This window comes from Ambystoma mexicanum, chromosome 12 (genome assembly GCF_040938575.1).
Source record: "Ambystoma mexicanum isolate Mex_15411 chromosome 12, UKY_AmexF1_1, whole genome shotgun sequence".
Taxonomy (NCBI): domain Eukaryota; kingdom Metazoa; phylum Chordata; class Amphibia; order Caudata; family Ambystomatidae; genus Ambystoma; species Ambystoma mexicanum.
In genome coordinates this window covers 585,276,725-585,300,856 of record NC_090936.1, presented here as the reverse complement: position 1 = coordinate 585,300,856, position 24,132 = coordinate 585,276,725, and the positions used below count along the sequence as shown (strand labels likewise).

The window sequence follows — 24,132 nt, the reverse complement described above, 5'->3', positions numbered from 1 at the left end:
AATTATTAATTTATTCATCAGTCAGCGTAAAATTCTTCAGAAGGGAGCAATATAAAAGCAACCCACAAATGTACTTCAAAACTGTACATTTAGTTTCTAAATCAGTAAAGACCCTTTTGGGATGGCCCACAGTCACAACCTACACACCCTCACGGCGCCTTCAATAGCCAGGGTGCTGGGGACATTAATATCTTACTGTTGGCATTTAGAAAACTCTTAGAAATTAGTTAAAGAAAAAGGTTATTAGAACAAACAAGAGATCACAAATACTCTTAAGCAGGCAATTACGCTTGGATCCACTAAGCAGAGTCATTCAGTTATAATAGGTTAGGCCAAAGTCAATGGGCAAAAGTCTTATATAGGCTGAAGCACTTCTGGTAGGTAAGTAGAAAAATCTTAATGTTTTAGAAGTCTTTGTAGAACAGAAGAATCAATGTAGGGCCACAAGCTATTTAGGCTTGTGAGTAGTAGAAGATGCAAGCAACTCTATAATGAGAGGCAAGTACTCTCAGACTTTACAGTACCTTTGTATTGAAGAAAAAGTGCAGCAGATGAAGTCTGTTCCTGTGCAGCTCTGCAGATCTCACTGTTACTGGGCCTCAGTCGTGGGGACAAGACAGAGGACTTCTGGGGACTCCTGCAATGGGGCAGTCACCGCTCGCAACCCGCAATCTTTCCAACAAGTGGCACTTCAGCGTTTCAGCTCCTGGGGACTACCGCAAATAGCAACACCACGGTTTCTGGCTGTCGAGATGGACTTTCCTTGCTTCTGGGGTCCCGCACTCTGTTGAGGGGGCTCAGGCACAGTCAGTTCTGCTGCATGGGAATCCAGAGGATCTTCCTGGAGCTCTTGGCCAACATAAAAGCAACACACACAATCTGGTGTTCCCTTCCCAGGCGTTTCGGTTTCCAGCAGCAACTCTGTGGCAATGCAACCAGCTCAGAGAGAATGTCCAGGTGGCTTACTTTGGAGTCGATTGGTCCCACCAACTCAAAGGGAGAAGTCGTCCTTGCAGGTGCTTCTCTGTGCAAACCAACGGTCCAGGAGTTCAAGCTCTTCTTCGGTTCCGTCGTCCAATGGTCGACTCTGCCTTCCAAGCCAAGAGACTCGCCTTTTATTCAGTTTTCTCCCATTCATTCCAGCCTAGCTGTCAGTCACCCAGCAGGGTGGCTGTCCTTGCCCGACAGTCAGCCGGCCAATCATCAAAGAGTGCATTTGGGTCTCCTAGGAGACTAAGCACAGGGAGTTTCGGTCACCTCCCTCGCTTCCTGCCTACCCCAGACAGCCTGGAGCCAGAGGCAGGCTTCACTCGTGAATCCCGGGAAAGGCAAAGCGAACAATGGGACCAAACCTGATTTGGCGCGCAGAGTAAATCCACAAGGCAATGGCGAAAAAAGACGACCGGGGCCATTTTGACAAAAATTGCACCCTTGGGTGCTTTACTGCAGCTGCGAACGCTGCCTGCGATCAATGCACACCATGGTAGTTAAAATTATACTGCCGCCACCAGGCATTCAATGAGGAAAGGGTAACATAAAAATGTTACATGAGAAGCCAGACAAAGGGGATACTAGGTAACCCCTCCAGCACCCTAATGCATGATGGTGTGGGCTGGGTCTAGAAAGTTACAAATTTAAGTAAAGTCAATTTTATTTTACTGCTCTGGGAAACAGTAGTTTATCCCAGAGAAGGTATTTAAAACCTTTGGGAAATCTGAAAGACTTCCCAGTGCCACTGTACTGAAGGTGCTGTTTGACACAATGTAAAAGATGCCTATCGAGTTTGTCATAACCAAAAAGAAACAAAGTTCAGAAATCACATAAAAATACACGAGGGAGTGGGAAAAAAAGGTCTCACTCTCTCCAGGTTAAGAAAAATGCTGCGATACCCTGGGACCTCGAGCCAACTTTGGTGGCCTCCTCTTGGCTCTCCAGAGACACGATTTAAGTACTCGCTGTCCCCTCACCAGAGTGCTGGACCAGATTAGAGACGAGAATCCGACCAGTGATATTCATCTTCTCCTGGTTCCTGAAAAGGGTGCCAAAACCGCAGAGCCGCATCTATCGCGAAGAGACTCTTCGCTGGAGCCTTCCCCGTTGATCCCTTCGAGTGTCCCGTCTTCATGACAAGGAATTCATCAATTGGGTTTTTGGCTGCAGACCCTGCAGTCTCCCCGCTGCAAACTTCTGTGCTGTGGTACTGTGTTGGCTGGGGTATTTACTTACCTTAAGCCAGTGCAATTTCTGTATAGCTTTGGGGTGTTTCTTGTGATAGTCATCCCCTCCCTAACTAACTCTAAAGTGAAATACTTGCTTGTTTGAAGCGACTTCCTCAAGAACTCTGATTTTCCCACCAACTGAACCCTATCTCACCCTGCCTACAAGCTGGCTCATAGAACACTAGGGTCGCTCTTCTGCCTCTGCGAGAACTCATGCAATAGACTAGGGAAGGACCGGATAAGAAACGTAAAGGGTAAAAGGTAGGTACATCCCCATGCAAGCGCGCCAAGAAAGAAAAACAGTATTTCATTGGGTATACTAAGATAAGGACCACATAGAAAGTAACCTGTGAGGTTTGTGTTAGTGACAGACCTACTGTGCTATTAAAGCAAAGTGTTTGACTCCAGCCAACTGCGTGGCCTATAGTTTCACCCAACCAGGCTTTGTCATGGCAGGGTCATTCAAGTGTCATACTTAGTGCAGTATTCTAAAGTCATACATGTGTGTGCATTTTCATTGTTATAACATGAGTTACCAAAGCATAGTATCACATAACATAATACTCGGGTATGTTCAAACTGCATGTAATTTATCATAGCAGTAGCCTGCAAGGTATGCAAGCATTCTGACTATGTACCCTTGGAGTGAGCTTAGATGTCCATGTAATGCATGGAAAACGCGCTGTGTGTCTGGCATAGTGGGGTTATTAAAGTCAGTTTGGAGTACTTAGTCGTGCACGTACCGCATGTTGGTACGTACAACCTTTCGGTCTACAGGTACGGCCGACAGCTTCCTGGATAAGCAAAGGATTCTGCCGTGAAAAGTATAACAAGTGTTTAAAAGTTACTTACTTGTGAAATCGTTGGTTGGTAACTGCCCCACTCAGTTAGTTACAAATGTTTCTACTTACCTTGAATGTGTTCTGCCTTTCCGATAAGTATAAGCAAGGTCAGCTTACTCACCTGTGAATTGGTTATGCCCCTTTCCCAAAAGCTGTTGGCGTCACCATTTCTTTCAGAATATTAGTATATACGTTTACCAACAGGGTCTTGCTTGCCCTGACCTTCTGTATCTCTTGTTTAGAAAACGTCTGCCTTGGGTTTTACTTACTAAGAATGGCACACAGCTATTCAATGTAAGTGTATTGTAGGTTTTACTTGCCTTGGTCTGCTTTGTGCAACCCTAAACTAAGTTAGAGAGTTATTGCTTACCTTAGTCTGCGTTCCACTGAACTGAAAGGCAACAGTAATAGTATATTACACCATACAGTCTTACTCACCTGGTATAACTTATCCTGAATGTAGTTCTAGGTGTATGCTGTTACTTGAATCAGAGTTGCACTATTCAAAAAAGTATCCTGACAACAGGGTTGGTTTACTAAGTGATTCCTTAACTGAGTGTCACTGCATGACTGACAGTGTCTACTACCCTTAATTTACTGTAGGTAATCTGAAAGTAACATGGTTTTACACCCCATGAATAAGTGTGTCCTATACTAAATGTGTTTGATCAGGCCAAACTTTACTAGAATAACTGTTAGTTATTCCGAAGAATGTTTATGCTTTAGTCTGTGTACATTCCAGCTTTGTGTTGCATTTTTATAATGTGTTTATGACTTATGACAAAGTACTTACCCCAAGACTTAACTTGGCCCAACTGTATTTATAATACTTCATCTTTTATAATACGTCTGGTTGTGTTTCTGTTGAACCCTTGGTATACTACAAGTTTTTCGTACATTCCTACAGCCCTCCCTCCCAAGATAAGCCTGGCTGCTCGGTCTACGCTACCAAATACTCAGGTGGTACAGCCTTATACTAAGAGTGGAGTTGTGTGCGGTCTCAGTTGTATGGTTTTACTAAGGCGCTAGTTGCAATACAGAAAAACTGTCCTAACAGGCCTTGTGCTCAAAAGTCACAGGAGCCACAATATTTCTCTCCTGAAGGGAGTCTCTGCATGTCATTTACAGTTCACTTGTGTTGGTGATAGTTCAAAAGCTCTTCAAAATCTTTTTGGTAAGTAAATGACAATGCATTACTTACCGTAAAAGCATTTCTGATGGTTGTATCTGCTTAGATTCACATGCTGTGCATAGGTCCGACATCCAGTGGTCACTGCGGAGTATTGCATTTTGTTTTTCGTAGTTGAAAAGGGGACGTCGACAAGGCGTGTCTGTAACACTATCCCTATAGTGACGTGCGTTGTACCCATAATCCCTCACGCGTCGAGGTCCCTCTGTTTGTATTTTTCTGCCCTGAGGGAGCCTTCTAGACGTGAGTGAGTACAGAAAAGAGAGATATAAAAGGAAGTCTATGTTCCTTCCATCCGAGCGGGGAGGAAGGGTGGGCGCATGTGAATCTAAGCAGATACAACCATCAGAAATGCTTTTACGGTAAGTAATGCATTGTCTTCTGATGTTTGTTAATCTGCTTAGAATCACATGCTGTGCATAGACTAGCGAGCAGTACCCGGAGTTGGCGGTGGGTTATGAGAAGGAACAGTAGAGAAAAGATGTCTTAATACTGCCTGTCCCACCTGGGAGTCAGATTTTGAGTGTGCATCTAGACAGTAGTGTTTTGTAAAGGTGTGCACAGAACTCCAGGTAGCCGCTTTGCAGATGGACTCAAGGGGAACATTTGCAATGAATGCTATGGATGCCCCAGTGCCTCGAGTGGAATGTGCTCTTGGCTTGAAGGGTAGTTCTCTCTTAGCAAGAGTGTAACAGAGAGTGATGCATTGTACAATCCATCTAGATATAGTGGACTTAGAGACTGCATCTCCTTCTCTTCCTGCTGCCACCGAGACAAAGAACTGATTAGTCTTTCTCAGTGATCTGGTTCTTTCCATGTAGAACATGACAGCTCTGCGTACATCTAGTGTATGCAGACTTCTTTCTCCCAAGTTGGAAGGGTTTTGAAAGAACGTTGGTAGTTCTATAGATTGGTTTACATGAAATTTAGAGATGAATTTTGGTGCAAACCTTGGGTGTGTGCGAAGAACCACCTTATCCTTGTGAACTGATACGAAGGGGTCTAATACAGAAAGAGCCTGTAGTTCACTTACTCTCCTAATGGAGGTGATAGCTATTAGGAAAGCAGTCTTAAGAGTGAGGTTTTTAAGAGTTGCCTTGTGCATGGGTTCGAAAGGAGTGCCCATGAGTCTAGAAAGTACCACGTTTAAGTCCCATCCGGGAGCTGGGCTAGCTATTGGGGGGTGTATTCTCTTTACCCCTTCCATGAAGGCCTTTATAACTGGTATCTTCCACCACGACACTTTAAGTTGGGAAGTGGTGTATGCAGAAAGTGCCGCTAGGTGGACTTTAATGGAATTAAACACTAGACCTGAATCCAGTAAATGGGTCAAGTACAGAATAATGTTAGTGGCAGAGCAGTCAACCGGGTTGATGTTCTTACTTCTACACCAGATGACAAATCTTTTCCACTTGCTAGAATAGCAGTGGCGAGTATTAGGTTTTCCGGCTTCCCTGAGGATGTCCATACATCTCTGAGGGAGATGTAAATGTCCAAATTCTATGATCTCAGGAGCCAGGCTGCTAAGTTCATGGTCTGAGGGCATGGATGCAGTGTCCTGCCCTTGTCTTGTGACAGCATGTTGTACGGGCAAGGAAGTTTGATTGGGGGGGATAGGGACATCTCCATCAAGTGAGCGAACCATGGCTGCCGGGCCCACATTGGGGCCACTAGTATCATGGTCACCTGCTCTTGGTGCATCTTGTGCACCACCTTGTTGAGGAGGGGAGTCGGGGGAAAGGCGTAAACAAATTTCCCTGACCATTGAATCAACAGACCGTTCCCTTTGGACTGGTTCTGGGGGTACCTGGAGGCGTAACTTTGGCATTGTGAGTTCTCTAGGGTTGCGAACAGGTCTATTTCCGGGAAACCCCATTGCGTGAAGACGTTTAAGACGATGTCTTCTTGCAATTGCCATTCGTACTCTTTGGGTAGGGGGAAGTCTCTGCTGAGTTTGTCTGCTAGCAGATTGAGTTCCCCTGGTACATGTTGTGATAGTAGGAACATGTTGTGTTTGAGAGCCCACTTCCATAAATTCTGGGACAGCTTGGACAGTCCTGGAGAGTGAGTGCCCCCTTGCTTGTTGAGATAGTACATGGCTGTGGTGCTGTCTGTGAGGACCATCACTGTCTTTCCTTGTAAGTGTTCCTGAAAGGCTTTCAGTGCTTTGAACACTGCTAATAGTTCCAGCAGTTTTATATGTTTGGAAGCTAAGCTCGGAGTCCACACTCCGTGAGCAGTCTGATGGGATAGGTGAGCCCCCCATCCTGTAAGGGACGCGTCTGTGGTTAGAGTGGCTTCCACTGCGGGTGTGGCAAAAGTTTTCCCTAATAACAGGTTTTCCTTTGTCCACCACCGTAGCGAGAGAACCAAGGCCTGCGAGACCACCACTAGGTCGTCCCATTGTCAGCTGGCCTGACACCACTGGCTGTAGAGCCACTCATGCATTGGGCGCAGGCGCGCGTGAGGTACCAAATAAATACATGACGCCATCATCCCTAGCAAACGCATTGCTTTGCGTACCGTCACCTGTCGACCTGCCACATAATGGGGGATCTGAAACAGCATGTTTTGGACCCTCTCGTTGGAGGGGAAGACGAGGCCGTCCTTTGTTCGAATTAGAGCCCCTAGGAATTGTTTGATTTGGCTGGGGTCTAAGCTGGACTTCTTTTCGTTGATGGAGAAGCCCAGTCGGGACAAAAGGTCTACGGTCTTTTGGGTATTGGAGAAGCATGTTTCGTAAGAATCCCCTGTTATGAGCCAGTCGTCGAGGTACAGGTAAACCGGGATGGATAATCTGCGCAGGTGGGCTGCTGCCACTGCCAGTACTTTCGTAAATACCCTTGGTGCAGATGCTATCCCGAAGGGTAGTACTCTGAACTGGTAGTGTTTGTTCCCTATCTTGAACCTGAGGTATTTTCTGTGCGCTGGCAACATTAAAATATGAAAGTATGCATCTTTCATGTCTAGTGTTGTCATGTAATCCCCCTGTGATAACAGTGGGATTACATCCTGCAAGGTTACCATACGAAACTTTTGGGGTTTGACAAAATTGTTCGCTGGACGCAGATCTAAAACAGGGCGCATGGTTAAATCCTTTTTGGGTACAAGGAAGTACACTGAATAAATACCTTCTGTTACCTGCGATAGGGGGACAGCCTCTATAGCTTCTTTTTTCAGTAGCTCTTCTACTTCTTGAAGAAGAATAGTGAGGTGTTCCGGTGTCATACGCCGGTTCCGTGGGGGTCTGTATTTTGGGGAACCGTTGAATTCGATGCAGTATCCGTGGGCTATGGTGGATAATACCCAGCGGTCTGACGTTATTCCCTCCCATGCTGAAAGGAACGATGTTAGCCGGCCCCCGACCCGCGATGCATGGGAGGGGACCCGAATCTTTGGGTCATTTGTTGGTATTGGGCGTGGGGCCTTTTGGACTGGAGCCGCGCCCTCTTCCTTTGCCACGACGTTGGCCTCTTTGACTGAATGGGGTGCTTTGGTTAGAGGGCCAGTTGGTAGCAGAGTAAAATTGTTGTTGGCTTTGCTGCTGGCGTTGGCCACGAAAGGAGCGTCTATTGCCATAGCTGCGTCTGTTCGGTGGCCTACAAATTTGGTCAAGAGTTTTGATGGTATCAAACTCCTTCTTCGCATGTTCTAGGGCCTCATCAACTGCTTTCCCAAACAGATGTGTTTGCTCTATGGGCTTATTTTGAGGGAAGCCTGGGTTTCTGGCTTAAATCCCGAATTGCGCAGCCAGACATGGCGTTTGAGAAGTATTCCCTGAACCAGGGAACGTCCAGCTGTCTCTGCGGCATCCAGGGAGTTCTTTACGATGCCCTGGTTTACAAGAGTTCCCTCTGATATAGTAGCCAACAGGCGTGAACGCAGGGGTTCTGGTGCGTCCTCTGCTTCGCTGCGCAGTTTGCTCCACTGTGCATCTGCGTAGCTAGCTAATAGGGAATTGTTATTCGCAATCCTAGTTGAGAAGGCGGCAGAGGTTGTGATTCTCTTCCCAAGTGCATAGAGCTTCTTGCCCTCTTTGTCAGGTGGTGCCTCACTAGTAGATAGTGGTACCCCCGCTCTCTTCCTTGCGTTAGTAACTACCAGAGAGTCCGGGATAGAATGTCCCCTGATGTACAAAGGGTCAGAAGACGAAGGGCTGAAGAGCTTTTCTATCCGAGGGTTGACCCCTCTGACTAAGGCCGGATTGGAAAGGGAAGGAGTTATTCTTCTCTTTATAGAAGCCAGGAGCGGAATGGACTGACTGACCGGGGCTTTTTCTTTAATAACTTTTTCTACAAAGTCTATGTCCGGAAGAGTCTCCCCTGTGTCTATTTCAAAATGCGCTGCTGCCTTGCGCAATAGTGCATTAAGTGAGGGCTGGTCATCTATGGGGGAGGTGTTGCCAATAGGTGAGTCCTTGGGAGGAGAAGGGTGAAAGACATCATGGTCTGAGTGCACTGATGGGGATTGCCAAGGCTGCACTGATGGGGAGTGCCAGGGCTGTGAGGTAGCTGTATCTTCCTCAAAAGCTCCTGTGCTAGTGTAAGGGTCTTCCTCAAACCTCTCCTCATCATGTTCTTCCCCTCCACCTAAACACTCCTCATCTTCCTGGAGGTATTGCTCCTCTTCAGTGAGGTCATATGCATCTGTAGAAGGGGGAAACAGCCTAGGAATTTTGACCCTAGGGTCATCCTGGGTCTATTCTCTTGGTCTTTTAGGTGTGGGTGGGTTTTGGCTACCCAAAAACCTCTCCATCTTTTCCATACAAGAATGGAGTCTTTCCATGGTTTCATGGGGAACCCCTGAATAGTCTAGAGGGGGAAATCAGTGTTGTCACCTTCAAAACGCTTCGAACGCTCCCACAACGTCGACGAAAGGTTTCAGTCGCCCTCAGAAAAGCCCTCCGGTAGTTCAGAAGTGCCTTTAGATGAATGGGGCAGTTCCTGGCTACTTTTGTGCTTTTTCGGCGTTTCTATTTCCTTGGGTGCGGTATTCGACGTCTGTTTCGTCGTCCGCTTGCATTTGTCCTTGGAAACAATTCTCGCCAGGCTCTCGACGACGAGTTCGTCGGTAGAGGGTTCTGGAGTCGGCGTTGTCTGCGTTACGCGCTGTTTCTCGACGGCCGCTCTATGGAGCGTCACGTCGGGTGTTTTTGAGGTAGTGCCCGTGTTAGATGAAAGCCCAATCGCTGGTCGCGGCTGCGTTTGCGGGTGGGGCTTAAGACCCTTACGGTCTAAGGTCGACGCCGGAGTGCCCTGCGTCCCCTTCGGCGCTGGTGGATCCTTCGTCCTCGACGAAGAGCCGTGGGTTGTGTGTTTAGGCCTATGGGGTCTGTGTGCGTCCTTGTTGCCGGGGTGTTCATCCCCATAAGCAGGGCGTGAGCCGAGCCCGTCGGGGCCGGGGACGGACGTCGAGGAGCGCGAGCGCTCCTTCTGGGGGTTAATGACTTCCGTAACGGACGTCGAGTTATCACCCTCCTCGTCACTTTCTGTAACAGCGGCGGCGGGTGAGGAAACTGACTTCGACATAGCGTAGTCCGCCCACCTCTTAACTTTCCGTTCTTTAAGGGTTCTTGGCTTTAAGAGCTTACAGGCCACGCAGCTGTCCTCTTTATGATCGAGGGGCAAGCAACGATTACAGAGCTTGTGTTTGTCCTTCCAAGTGTATTTGCCCCTACAGCGTGGGCAAAACTTAAAAGGTGTCCTCTCCATAGCTGAGGCAATACAAACTGGTGATAACAACCCCAAGGGAAAGATAGGGGAGAAAGAAAGACATTCTCGACGAGAAGAGAAAAGTTCGAACCCCCACTCTCCCTACTGTATGTTGGCCGGCGAGGCCTGGCCACGTGTTCGGCAGCGCCGAAGGATCTCCTCCGTCTCTTCCTCTCCGTCGAAAACTTGCTCGGCGGAGAAACAGCTTCACAGCGAACGTCGAGGGGAGGGATCTTTTAACAGTAAGTATATATTAAGGACCGAGGTCCGTAGTACTTGTTTAGCAATGTCTCTCTAGGAGCTCCGCGTAAGGCGACCATAAACTGGGCGGAAAAAAACAATCTGAGGGACCTCGACGCGTGAGGGATTATGGGTACAATGCACGTCACTATAGGGATAGTGTTACAGACACGCCTTGTCGACGTCCCCTTTTCGACTACGAAAAACAAAATGCAATACTCCACAGTGACCACTGGATGTCGGACCTATGCACAGCATGTGATTCTAAGCAGATTAACAAACATCAGAAGTTTAGTTATATTTCAGTTTACTCTACCCAGGTTCGATGACCAAAAGGTGAGTGGAATGGAATGCAGGAGACAAGGACTAATTCCCAATGTTATCCTATGGAGGACGAGGAGGTGGGCCAGCTACACTTTCACACTGACACCTCTTTTTGCAGATGTCGCTGTGGATTGTCTGGGGGTCGATGAGGGCTCGATCCTCTGCCGTTGGTCCCAGTGAACGTTGCCCAGCAGTTGCAGGTCCGGGGATTCTTTTGGTCGGGTGCAGCTGCGAGAGGCAACCACTGGCGATGAAGAAAGGCAAGAAGCACTGATGCAGACCTCTTCATGAGACCTCACAGGATGGAGAAAGGTGAGTTCCAGAAACTGTTTCCATACACAGGCAACTTTCAAGTCATGGTCACAGTGGCTGATCTGGGACAGGATCCTTTGATGCTTTGACTCTGAAATTTGCGGAGAAGGTGATTTATAGCATGAGGTGGCCACCACCCAAGTTCTGTGTCCAACCGCGGAACGGCAACGGTTCTGGAGCGGTAGCCCACGAATAGGGGTGGCCAGTCCACCGGCAGTCCAGGGACACTTCCCAAGGCTCAGAAGGACAGGATCCTTGAGAAGGCATCGAGATTAGTTGGTCCCAGTAGTCCAAGGGCTCAAGCACTGCTCAATGTCTTTGGGGATCAGGTAGTCACGCAGGGCTTCAGCGGGCCGGATACAGGAAGGGATGCAGAGCCACTCCAGGATTAGTCTTCGGATCTTCAGCAGGCTGTGTATTTTCTAGGGATTCTTGGCTCCAGAAATTGATGCATAGGTCCCCTTATCCAAAATCCAAGATCCAAGATCGAAGTAAGTCCAAGCCCACCAATGGTAAGGATCTACACCATTCAAACAGCCTGTAGTTGTCCAATAAGGGACAACTACCGGTTTCACATTTGCCACACATCTAGACTTTCTGGCAGCATGAATGTGGAGTGAGATTAGACCATTCCCCCCCCCCCCCCCTTCCTGGGCCACAAACACAAAACGTATCACTAGCCCACGAAAGCAGCAGATTCACCGGGCAAATACATGACTTTTCAGGGGATTGCTTGTCCTGGCAAGGCAGCAAGAAGGCCAAACAATAACATGGCCAAACACCACCCAAAACATCTTGTGGCACAGTCATTATAAGGCACAAGTCACGGTTAGTAGCCATACGTAGTAAAAGCTAATGTGCACACTAGAAATAATGGAAGCAGGCTACACATGTATCTGCTGCTACCAGCTTGTCTTTAGGTGCATATAAAACCAAGAATCCCAAGTGTGAAAAGCTAGGGTGACACAAAAGTATCCCCATTGCACTGTGGGTTAAAGTACTGTGTGCAATGTTAAAACGTACACAAATTCAAAAAGGGAAACAGTTTTCCAGTTCTGAAGGACTGATCAGTTTCCTCATAACAATGAGTAAACGGCAAAGGAAATTGCAATTTTTGAAAATTTTATTTTATTTCTATCACGCTCTTACAGAAGTGTTTCAGAGCGCGACAGGGGGGGGGAGGGGGGGACCGGGAGAACAAAACAACGATCTTACTAGGCCCAGTGACATTGAGAACACGCAAGTGCTTGGGGGAGGGGAAAAGTGCAAGGAAGTGGGAGAAGTGGAAAGTGCCGAGCAAAAGGAGAACAGAGTAAATAATAAAAAGCAAAACAAAATTATAGTGCAGCCAGCAAGTGGCAAGTACTGAGTTTGAGGCAGCAGACAGGGTAGGTCCGATTAGTGCAGGAAGAAAAAAGGTGTTGGGGGGAGGGGAACTGTATGGTTACAGATACAGACCCCAGTGCAAGGTGTGGCCCGGAGGCAGTGCGGGAGGGTGAGCAGGAACCTGGGCCCGGACGACAGAGGGGGGCCAGGTGCACAGTGCCAAGAGAGAACAGATCAGCAGGGGAGAGGGGGAGGTGGGGGGCAAAGGCAGAAGCAAAGAGGAAGGCCTTGAGTTGTTTCCGGAGCCAGAGATGGTTCTCTTCGAGTTTTAGAGTGGCAGGGAGGCTGTTCCAGAGGGAGGCCCAAGCCGAAGACAGATCTACCCCCAGCTTGTTTCTTTGAAAAACGACTGACCCTGAGAGAACCAGAGCTTGGGAGACAGTGAGCTTCTGGGGGAAGGAGAGGAAAGGCAGAGTACCTCTGAGGAGGTGCAGTAGGAAGTTCGACTTTTTAGAGACAGATGTGGGCGGAGAAGGACAGTGTGGAATCAAAGATGACCCTGAGGTTCTTAGCCTCGCAGGTGGAGGGCCAAGGGAGGCCAGCCAGAGAGTGAGGGGAAAGGATAGAGAAGGTGTGCCGATGAGGAAGATCTCCGTTTTGCTGGCATTCAGATAAAGAACTTTGGCGGAACACCAATCTTGGATGACAGTAAGGCAATCCGAGATGGGAGAGGAGGTGGCCGAGGGCAGCCTGAAAATGAGTTTAGTGTCGTCAGCACAGCACTGGAGATTTTAGCAGAAAATGGAAATGCAGTGGGCGAGAGTTGCCAGGTATTGGTTGAAGAGCCAGGGCCAGAGGTTAGACCCCACCGGGAACCGCACAGGTAGAGAGGAAGATAGATAAGAAGGACCCCAGTATGACCTGGGAGGGTTGATCAGAGGAGAAAGAGATCAGCCAGGCCAGAGCCTGATCAGTGATACCCAGGTTATCACTGAGACAGTTAAGCAGGATGGTGTGGTTGACCGTGTGAAAAGGTAGAAGAGAGATGGCAGAAGAGAGATGGAGTAGGATGAGGACAGAGGCAGAGGCAATGTTAGAGTCAAGGTTGAAGAGCAGATCTTCACGGATGTTCAGGAGTGCAGTTTCCTGGAAGCTCTGAAGCCAGACTGATGGTCATGGAGACGGCCAACAGAATCGGAGTGAAGGTTTAGCTGGGAGATGGCCAGCTTTTCCAGGAGTTTGCCCAGAAATGGAGTAGAACAAGTTACTTACCAACTGGTAACATTCTTTCGACTGGATGTTCCTCCAATGTATTCCACATCAGAGGGCATCCTGCGGCGTGATAGCGTCGGGTCGATGTCCCTCGAAGGCCTCCGTCAAGGGCGACGTCACCGGATGTTATACATAGGACGCATGGTGCCCGTAGCCTCAGTTTAATTTTTTTCCCTCAGAACGTGTGGCACCAGTCTCCTGCTTGCTTGACTGCACCTAGCCTTGCGGAAACAGAAGCTGCGATCGCATAGGAAATTCTCCTGAGGGGCAGGCTCGTTACCAGTTGGTAAGGAACTTGTTCTTTGAATGGATTGTGTCCTCCAACGTATTCCACATCTTTGACAGATTCCCAAAGCAATACCAGTAAATGGAGGAGGGAAAAGAATTTAGAGCACCCAATTAGATTGCAGAATAAAGAACCGCCTTCCCAGAGGCCATATCCTGACCATGGATTGCATGCAGAGAATAATGTTTAACAAAGGTGTGGATTGAAGCCCAGGTTTAGTTTAGTTTATTACTTGTATTGCGCGCCAGACCCAAGGGTCTCAGGGCGCATTGCATAGACAGCTTGCTTGGTTACAAAAAGTACATTTACATAGATACATTTACATAATACAGCAGATACATTTACATAGATAAGTTTACATGATACATTCCACTTCCGGAGCAGTGTCCAACCCACTGGCATCATGGAGGGTCTGCCTCAACTCCTCCAACTGACTCACCAGAAAAAAGTGGAGCGTCATCAAGCTCCCCAGGGCCCTCAAACTCAGACCTTGCCTCCTCATAAATGTCATCCAAAAGGGGGCTGAAACCCAGGCCTCTGACAGAAGAGGGCCTGGATGCCAAAACTGGCCACACAGACTTCCCAGTAGCCTTCCCTGGAGGATCCACAATAGCCGGTTACTCCAAAGGCAAATTTCGAGAAAAAATCCCCAAAGGCTTTGACGCAGAGAGCGTCGACAACCTCGACGTCGTGAGCGCTGAAGGCTTCGGCACAGGTGCCGACGGCGGCGTGGGCTGGTATGATGGTAAGGCGTCAACGTCCGAGTTGGACGGACACGGCGCCGACTGAGTCCGCGCCAGCATCAAGCCCTCAGTAGGTAGCTGCGGTCTTGTAGGGGACGATGACCTAGAGAGACTTCTCTTGCGACTTTTCGAATCGATGTCCGTACAAGACCGATCCTAGCCGGCTTCGACAGAAGGCACGACCGGACCCGTGCCCCGCGATTGAAAAATCGCCAACATGGATTCTTTAAACGCTGCCCATTCTCCCGGAGTCGAGGACTTTGATGGGCACGTAACCTTCCTCGAGGCACCCTCCTCCGAGGACGCGACCGGTGACGGCGCTTCCTAGAGTGCCGGAAACCACTCCGGGACCGAGACTCCCGGGATTTCTTCCGACGCAGAGAGTCGCCCCTCGAGTCGTCAGTGGAAACCCCCTTGGACTTGGATGTACGGGACTTAACAGGCTTAGATCCAGTACCTATCTGGAGCGTCCCTTTCTGCTCCCACAAGGCCTTGGCAGTCAGCGACTTGCATTTCAAACAGTCGTCGGTGTCCTGCGACTCGCCCAGGCACCACAAACAAATGCGGTGCGGGTCAGTGAGCGACATTTTCGACTTGCAGTCCCGGCAGGTCTTGAAGCCAGACCCCAGTCTCGGAGGAGTCGAAGAGAAGAACAAGTTACTTTCTTACCTTGTAACATTCTTTAAATGGGATGTTCCTCCGAAGTATTCCTGATCTTTGATGTTACCCATCCCAGCTTGCTGGCCTCGGAAAATTTTTCAGTAGAGGGCGCTGCGTGTCGACGTCCCTTGAGTCGGTGTCCCTCGACAGCCTCCGTATCAGCGCCAACGTCACAGTGCGTATAAATAGACTCGCGCAGCGTCCGTTGCTCAGTTCTATTTTGAAGCTTAAAATTGCTTTGCATGAATTGGTTATTAAACTTGAAGGAGCGTAAACTGCAACTACAAGGAAAGTTTTACTGCGGGGATGGATGGGAGGGGCGATAAGGAATACGTCGGAGGAACATCCCATCGAAAGAACGTTACAAGGTAAGAAAGTAACTTGTTCTTTGAAGGGATTGTGTCCTCCGACGTATTCCTTTTCTTTGATAGACTCCCATAGCAGTAGTGTAAAAAGGAGGTGGGAGTAAACACATGAAATATTTCCCTTTAAGAATGCACAGAATGCAACACAGCTTTCCCAAATCTTGTTTCCTGACTAGAGGAGGAATCCAGGCTGTAAAGTTTAGTAAAGGTATATGCGGACGACCATGTGGCAGCCGCACATATGTCTCTAATTGGAACCCCTCTTTGGAGAGCCGAAGAGGCTGCGATACCCCTGGTTGAATGAGCCCTAAGGTGTTGAGGGGGCTCTTCTACTGCTAATTTGTAGCATTCTAGAACGGTTAAAATTATCCACCTTGAAATCGTCTGTTTTGTGATTGGCAATCCTAATTTGTGCCCTGTGTATCCTACAAACAATTGGTCTGCTTGCCTTATCCTAATAGGTCTGCTAATATAAAAACTCAAGGCACGCCTTGGATCCAGCCTGTGTAACCTCTCTTCCTCTTTCCCTGGATGGGGAGGAGGATAGAACGAAGGTAAGGTTATTTTCCGAGTAATTTGGAATTCAGAGACCACCTTTGGGAGAAAATTAGGCTTCACTTGTAAAACAACCTTGTCTTTATGAAAGATTGTATGAGGAGGTTTGCAAGATAGAGCTTGTAATTCGCTCACTCTTCTGGCAGAGGTTAGAGCCACTAGAAAGACGGTTTTAAGAGTGAGAAATCTTAATGAACAGGAATGGAGTGGTTCAAAAGGAGTACCCATCAGACATTTTAAGACTAGATTTAGGTCCCACAATGGAACTTGAAAAGGCTTTGGGGGATAAACATTAGTTAACCCCTTCAGAAATTGGATTACCAAGGGTAATTTGAAATATGAAGGCTCCTCAGCAGTACGCTTAAAGATTGACAGCGCTGCGAGATGGCCTTTGATTGTACCAATTTGAAGACCTGAATTTGCCAAGTAAAGCAAAAACGATAACACCATTGGCATATTGCATGAAAAGTGTTCAATATTCTTTTCTCTAGACCAGCTGCAAAATTTGTTCCAACAGCAGTGGTATAAGGTTTTTGTTGCTGGCGTTCTGGCCGAAAGCAACACCTCCATGACGTCATCCGGGAGGTCCCAATCCTTGTATCTCAACCTTTCAGAAACCAAGTGTGAAGGTTGAGGGTTCTGATGTCTGGATGGAGAACCTGACCTCCCTTCTGCGAGAGAAGGTCCTCTCTTTGCGGAAGACGAATTGGAGGGCGAGCCTCTGGCACTAGGAAAATGCAGGATGCCATGAGGCCTAGCAACCTCAAAAAGTCAAAGGCTGGTATACGTTGGGCATTTTAAAAACTTGGTGACCATCTGTAGAATATCTTGAGCCCTCACCTGTGGTGGCGAGGATTTTCCCAGGGAAGTGTCCAGGACTGCTCCAATGAACTGGAGTCTCTGTGATGGTATCATTTGTGACTTCTTTAAATTGAGGGAGAAGCCCAGCTTGTGAAGGAAGTGGCAGACATATTCTAGCTGGATCTGAGTTTGTTCCGAAGATACTGCTCTGATCAACCAGTCGTCCAGGTAGGGTTAGACGTGAATTCCCTCCCTCCTTAGACTTGCAGCCACCACCGCCATTAGCTTGGTAAAGATCCTCAGGGCAGAGGTCAGCCCAAATGGCAGAACTCGATATTGATAGTGAGAGTTGCCAATTGCGAACCTCAGGTAATTCCTGTGTTTGAGATGGATTGGCACATGCAAATAAGCATCCTGAAGGTCTAGAGATACCAGCCAGTCCTGAAGCTGGAGGGCCTGAAGGATCTGAGAAAGTTACCATCTTGAACTTGTCTTTCCTGAGGAATTTGTTCAATTCTCGCAAGTCTGGGACTTAGTCCTCCGTCCTTCTTTGGTACTAGGAAGTAGGGGGAATACCAACCCTTGTTACTCTCCGCTACGGGTACTGGTTCTATGGCACCCTTCTCCCGCAGGTTTACAATTTCCTGCATAAGGAGCGGGTCTGGAAACTTCAAAGAGTTGTTCCCTGGTGGATGACTGAGGAATGTGTAGGAAGGGCAGGCAGTAACCTTGGGCAACTGTCTCCAATGCCCAAGCATCTGACGTAATAGCCTGCCATTCTGCCAGATGTTGAGTTAACCTGCCCCCTACTGGTGTCTTGTGAGGAAAGACCTCAGAGGGGTTTAGAAGCGGCTGACGCAGATGCCAAGGGTTAAGTGGCGCCTGCTGCGGCTTTTGTACCTTTTCCCCCGTCCACCACGGGTGAATCGTCTCTGGCCCCTTTGAGCTGGCTGTCCTCTGCCTTTTCCGAATGCGGAGTAAAAACGAAAGGAACTACCTCTCCAGGAAGCTCCTGAAGGACGATTTGGAGTCTGCCGGATTGCAGCCCCAAGGGATTTCGCTGCTGCCTTGGATGTCTAATCTCTCCAGACTGTCATCAGCCTTCTTCCCAAATAAAGAAGTGCCATCAAAGGGCATGTTCAGAAGTCTGGCCTGTACGTCTGGAGCAAAACCAGACTTCCGCAACCACGAAAATCTACAGATTGTGGTACTTGCCGCCATGGCCCTGCTGATGCGCTCAGCAAATCAATGCCTGTTTGGAGGGACTCGCACATTGCATCCTTTCCATCCCTGATGATGTTTAGGACTGCATCCCTTTCTTCTCCTTCTGGAAGACAGTCAGCCGCCGATGAAGCACACTCCCAAAGTGTGTGGCTGAATCTTGCTAGCGTGCAAGTGGCGTTAATCGACTTAAGCGTCATGCTACATGCCGAAAATACTCTTTGACATGGACTCAAATCTTTTGTCATCCTTATCCTGTGGAATAGTAGGGTATGCTGACTTACTGTTAGATGAAGTTGCTGCCTGTACAACTAAAGTCTCTGGAGTTGCATGCTTGCTCAGATATTCAGGATCTGAAGCTGATACCCTGTATTTAGCAGAAAGTGTTTTATTCACTGCAGGGATAACTTCAGGAGTTTTCCAATTTGCAGACATTTTTCTTTGTGGAGCAGTATAAAAGGGACAACAGGATCCTCCTGTGGACCTTTATCTAAAATATCATTAAGGTCATCCTGCTGAAAAGCAGGTGTAGGTGCAGACCACCCCATGAATTCAATTATTCTAGCCATCAGAATCCTATAAGGGGTCTCAGCATGCTCTCCATGGTCTGGTTTAGCAAACTCTACTTCTGGGGAAGTATCTAAACCACTTGCCTCATGCAGAGAATCCTGAAGGTCTTTCAACCTGTTCACTTCAGAGATTAATTCCTCTGGCATGGGTATTGTAGTTCTTTGTAAACCAAAAGGTCTCCCCTAGTCAGAATCCTCCCCTTCCTCATATATAGAGGACAAAGCTCCAAAGTAGTCAGATCTAGGATATGGTTTAAAACCCATTTCTAGAGCAGAGGGAGCCAAATTGGTTGTCACAGGTTGAGAAAACAAAGAAGCTGTCGACGTGGAAGTAAATGGCTTCGACAATCCTGAAAAAGGCGTCGAGGAAGTTTGACGGGACCTCGATGTACTCGAGAGGATCGGAACCCTACTCGGCGTCGTCGAGAATGTCGATGGCATCCTCAACGTCATAGTCGAAGCTCTCAACACCTCTGCCTGTGTCGTAGTGACAGTTGTAGGTTTGTCTTTTATCGGCGTCGACAGTGGCGTTGAAGACAGCGTCGATGCAACTGATTTATTCGAAGGACCCTTGACAAAGGTGTTGATGACGCAGATTTATGAGTAGAAGGAAACTTCGACGATGGCGTCAATGACGCGGTGTTACTGTTTTTACTCGAGGGTTCATGACGCTCTTGAGTAGTTTCTTTCGCCAGGTTCAACGACTTGCAGCGTTTTGATCTTTCGGGTCTTTCACCCAGGGTATCACCTTTAGACGTCTCCGAGGGGGTCGAGGCCGCTTTCTCAAAGACGCTTAGCATTTTTTTTTACACAATTCCTCCCACTTAGCTAGAGAGCTGTGTTTCGTGGGGCAGGTGACCCTTTCTGGGGAGGTAGAGGAAGAAGAAGAAGATCTACGACGCCCCTTAGAGTGTTTTGATCTCGAAGAAAGATGAGAAACCGCTTCGAGATCTTGAACGGGAAGGTTTCTTTTGTCAACGAGGAGACGAATGTCTCGACTCAGCCGAAGAAACTTTCGAGGAAGTAGAAGTTTTAAAACTCTTACCTCCAACTTCCCCTTATGCTCCTTCAAGGCTTTCGCCGTCATGGACATACAGTCCTCGCGTTCCGAACAGTGATGCTCCGACCCCAGGCACCACAAACAGATTCTGTGAGGATCCGTTAACGACATTTTCTTCCCACAGTCACAACATTTTTTGAAACCGGACCGTGGAGTTGATGGTTCGGATGAAGAAGCCATCGTATTAAGATAATAATCCTCAAAGAATAAAAAGATTTTTCTTGAAGGAACGGAGAGTCACTTTTCTGAGGCCCAGGAAGCGCAGAAAAACGGAACAGAGCAACGGACGCTGCACAAGTCTATTTATACGCACGGTGACGTTGGCGCCGATATGGAGGCTGTTGAGGGACACCGACTCGAGGGACGTTGACGCGCAGCGCCCCCCACTGAAACATTATTCCGAGGCTAGCAAGCTGGGATGGGTAATATCCAAGATAAGGAATACGTCGGAGGACACAATCCCTTCGAAAGACATTGTAATGATGAACACACGAGGCGTGCCGAGTCTCACGAAGTTAACAAGTTCGCGGAAAAAACTGAACCGAGGCTACGAGTGCTGTGCGTCTTATTTATAACATCTGGTGACGTTGCCCTCGACGGAGGTCTTCGAGGGACATCGACCCGACTCCATAGACGCAGGACGCCCTCTGCCGAAAAATGTTCTGAAGTACACAGCTGTGGACATTACATGTCAAAGATGTGGAATACGTTAGAGGACACAATCCATTCGAAATGGAAATTGGGGGATAGTTAACTGGACAGGAAGGATCAGCTGTGGGTTTCTTGAGAAGAGGATGCCCAAGGGAGTGATTCGGAGGGGAAGGATCCTGAAGCAAAGGAGTGGTTGCAAAAGTCAGCAAGGGCCAGAGTGAGGGTGCCAATGTGGTCCTTGATGGTTTTAGAGGAACAGGGATGAACCTGTTTTGACAAAGCTTTCATAAATCGGACTTGTCTAGCGACCTCATCGGGGGGGAAAAAAAGAGGAAAGGATGAGAAGGGGGTGAGGGTTGGCTGAGGGACGTCAGCGAGCACAGATGGAGAGAGGGAGGAAGGGGAGGAGAAGGCGGACAGGATGCCCTGAGTTTTTGAGATAAAGTGAGAGGCAAGGGCATTACAAAGTGCCTGGGAGGCAACCGGAGGGGTAGAGACTGCAGCAGGGTTGGCCAGCTCTTTGCAGATTTTAAAGAGTTTGGTCGAGTTGCAAGAGGCCGGCGAGAGACAGGCTTGATTGTGGACTCATCTTGGTGAGTCGGTATTGCCTTTGGAGCAGCCAACAGGCCAGTTTGTCAGAGGATGAACAAGAAGCCCTCCATTTCCTCTCAGCTGCCCTACACATACGTTTAAGTGTATCTAGGTCGGAGTCATACCAGGAATTGCACTGGTCTTTGGACTTCAAGCGGATTCTCATGACAGGGGCAAGAGCATCAAGAGTATCAGAAATAGAAGAGTAGGGAAGGGATAGGGCTGTGTCAGGGTGAGAGTAAGCCAGAGGAAGGGGGGGGGGGGGTTAGGGGAAGGTGGTGGCAGTGAAAGGCTCAACTGACATGCTTCATGGGTCGGATGTCCGAGAGGGTAGGTGGCAGTGTTGGGGTAGGCTTGGGGGGAAGAGAGTGAGAGATGAGAGGAGGCAGTGGTCACTCCAGGAGAGAGGAGGAGTCAGAGGGATCGAGATGAGGAGGCCAGAGGAGATCAAGAAATCAAGTATGTGACCTGCAGAATGCGTCGGGCTAGAGGGGAGGATAGAGAGAGGGAATCACAGAGGTTGGGAGAGAGCAAAGACGAGGGACAAGGAGAATCGAGATGGATGTTGAGGTCACCAAGGAGGAATTGTTCAGTGGCTGAGGCCAGGAGGGAAGAGAGGTCAGCCCACTCGGAGAGAAAAGAGATGATTTGACCAGGGGGCCGATATAGAGTCGCAACAGTAAGAGCGGCTAGGAGAGATTGAGAGCCTGCAGACAAGGCATTCGAAGGAGGGGTAGATATGAGTGGGAATGATAGTGGCAGGAAAACACTCAGGAAAGATCAGGTCTACACCACCTCCAGGCCGGGCGGATCTGGGTGTGGAGAGGATCTTGTAGCCATCAGGGAGGAGAGTGTCAAAGCTCGTGACAAGAGTTGGCCGTGAACCATGTCTTGGTAAGACAGAGGACAATAAGGTCCAGTTAGTCGAGGAGGTGGCAGATGTCATAGGAGTGTGACAGCAGAGCGAGAGTTGAGAGTGGCAAGATAAAGAAGGTTGCCAGCCTTTAAGACCTTTCGGGGAGGTGTACAAATCAGAGGTACACCCTGCAGAGGCGTGGAGGTAGCCAGAAGTGGGGCAGAGGAGGAGGGAGAAGTGGGCAAGGTAGCCAAGGAATGAGAGGAAGGGACAGCTGGAGATTAAAGGACGTTGATGAGGCAAGGGAAACGCCTATCGAAGAGGAGGAGATTGGCCTGAGGACCTTGGACCAAGACTGTGCCATTAATATAGACATTAAGGATAACTCTAGAGGAGTCGAAGGAATCCATGAGGACTTCCCAGCGAGTGCCCCCATTAATGGGAGACTAGGAGACAGGACAGAGCACAAAGATCATAAGCGGGATCCATAGATCCGGCAAAGTAACGACAAAGAGGATGTCGGTGAGGGTCTGTCTGGAAGAGGAGTTGGAATAGCTATCAGCGATAGGGAGACCAGGGTTAGTCACCAAGATATCCTTTTTAAATACCTTCTTACAAGACTTAGTGAGACGGGAAGGATAGTTGATAGAAGCAGTTGGAATAGATGGGAGAAACAGAAAGCGCCATGGGTGAGAAAAAGAGGAGGCAGAGGGAGGAGTATGCAAGTACAGCAGTATGCAAACAGTCACTGGGCTAGAAGGTTACATCAATGGGCAAAGTTAAATGCAAAATACACCCAAGTTTGACTTTCACGTTACATGTAAGGCCCTGTTACGGAAATGAAGTAGGAGTAAGATGGTAAAGGCGAGTACAGAAACAATTTAAGTACATTGCCAGGAGAGCCGAGTGTACAGGGCAGTCAGGAGGAGGTAACTAACCCATGCAGAGTGAGGTAGCAGAGTCATGGTAGTCCAGGGATAGCAACCTCAAGGAGGGTTGGGCTGTGGTAGAGGTTTCATGTAGCGGCCTGACAGGGGCCTTAGAAGTGGGCCTTGGAGGAAGGGGCCCGGCTGAAGCCTGCCGGTCACTGATTGGCCAATTTGTTGTGCCTTTTGGCCAATCCGGCGCAGAGGCAGGTTGTGGGGGGAGTCTCTACAAAGGAGGAATGGCGGCAGCCATATTAGAAGAGGCATCGAGGTAGGCTCCAAAAGCAGGCACAGCCACCTAAGTGTGCATCAGCATGCACACGTTGCACAGAAGATGAAAACCAAGTCCATTGAGCAAAAGGTTTCTCAAACGACGCAGGTGAATTCCGCCGTAAAAGTGGAGAAAAAAAACATTTTCTTCACAGATGCAGGTTAAATTCAGCAGCAGACCTCATTGCCCAACATGCCTTCAAAGAGGTTACAAAAGGTCCTTAGGCACTCCTCGCGTGCAGCCAAGCTCCGATGGAATGAGCAACAGCTGATCGCACCGCGGAGGAAGGACATGCAGGATCGAAGTGAAGAAGGGCCTCAAGGAAGTGAAGCAGAGGGCTTTACTTCCATTCAAAACGTCAGGACAGGTTAAAAGAGCGATGGGGGTACATAGGAACTATGGAGGGAAAGCTGCAAAAAGAGAAATCTTTCCTAACAGGCCACAGTAGAGGAGACAGGTGAGAAATACTAAAAGGCTTATTTGCCTCTCATTTCGTATGAGAAGTCTTTCCAGGAAAGAGCAGCAATATGTTCAATGAAAAAACAAACTACTGATGGACGAGAAGCAACCCACCTGCCAAGTTCAACTCTGTCAAGGAGTTGCGTGTTGAGGATCCAACTGCAGTCAGCAAATTGACAGACTGATCGGTAAGTTGAGTGCAGTGACTAACATCAAGGCGGGACAGGAGTGGCATGTGTCTGATAATGAGCCTCAGCGTGGCATCCGTTAGATCAAGGCCAGCAAGGCGAAAGTCTATCATGTTCCTGAGTTTGCTGCGATTGTCGTGACCTGTAAACAGAAAAATAGCTATGGGCATGTGAGAGTAAGCTTTCAGCACTTCAATGAAAACATTTCATGTGCAAACCAATATGCTTGCCTAGCATGAGAAAACATGGCTTTTTAAAAAGGTAGTGCCAAAGTTTGATTTCTGTTGGTGACCAAGGAGGGTTGCCACTGTCCAAATAAACATCTTGATTCATTCAAATGCATTACCTATGATGTTCTATGCCAGGTGATTTCGATGGTGACTAAGGAAGGGGCTACTTGATAATCTGAAGACGAAAGAAAAAGCTTAAAACACTCACCATAGGGACTATGGTACTCTTAGTCCATACCACCCTATTCAACATACCTTAGGGAGG

The 24,132-nt window shown here is 48.4% G+C and overlaps 1 protein-coding gene across 6 annotated transcripts in view; it reads right to left on the bottom strand.

Annotated features, from left to right (window-relative positions):
• Positions 1–24,132, bottom strand: part of KDM2A (lysine demethylase 2A) — a 1,348,567-nt gene that overhangs the window by 5,467 nt on the left and 1,318,968 nt on the right. For 5 of the 6 annotated variants that reach the window (XM_069628943.1, XM_069628942.1, XM_069628941.1 and 2 more), the window contains one exon: positions 23,564–23,797. In XM_069628943.1, coding sequence (XP_069485044.1) covers positions 23,564–23,797 — 234 coding nt within the window. The remainder of the gene's footprint in view (positions 1–23,563; positions 23,798–24,132) is intronic. The other variant, XM_069628944.1, reaches the window with a different exon arrangement.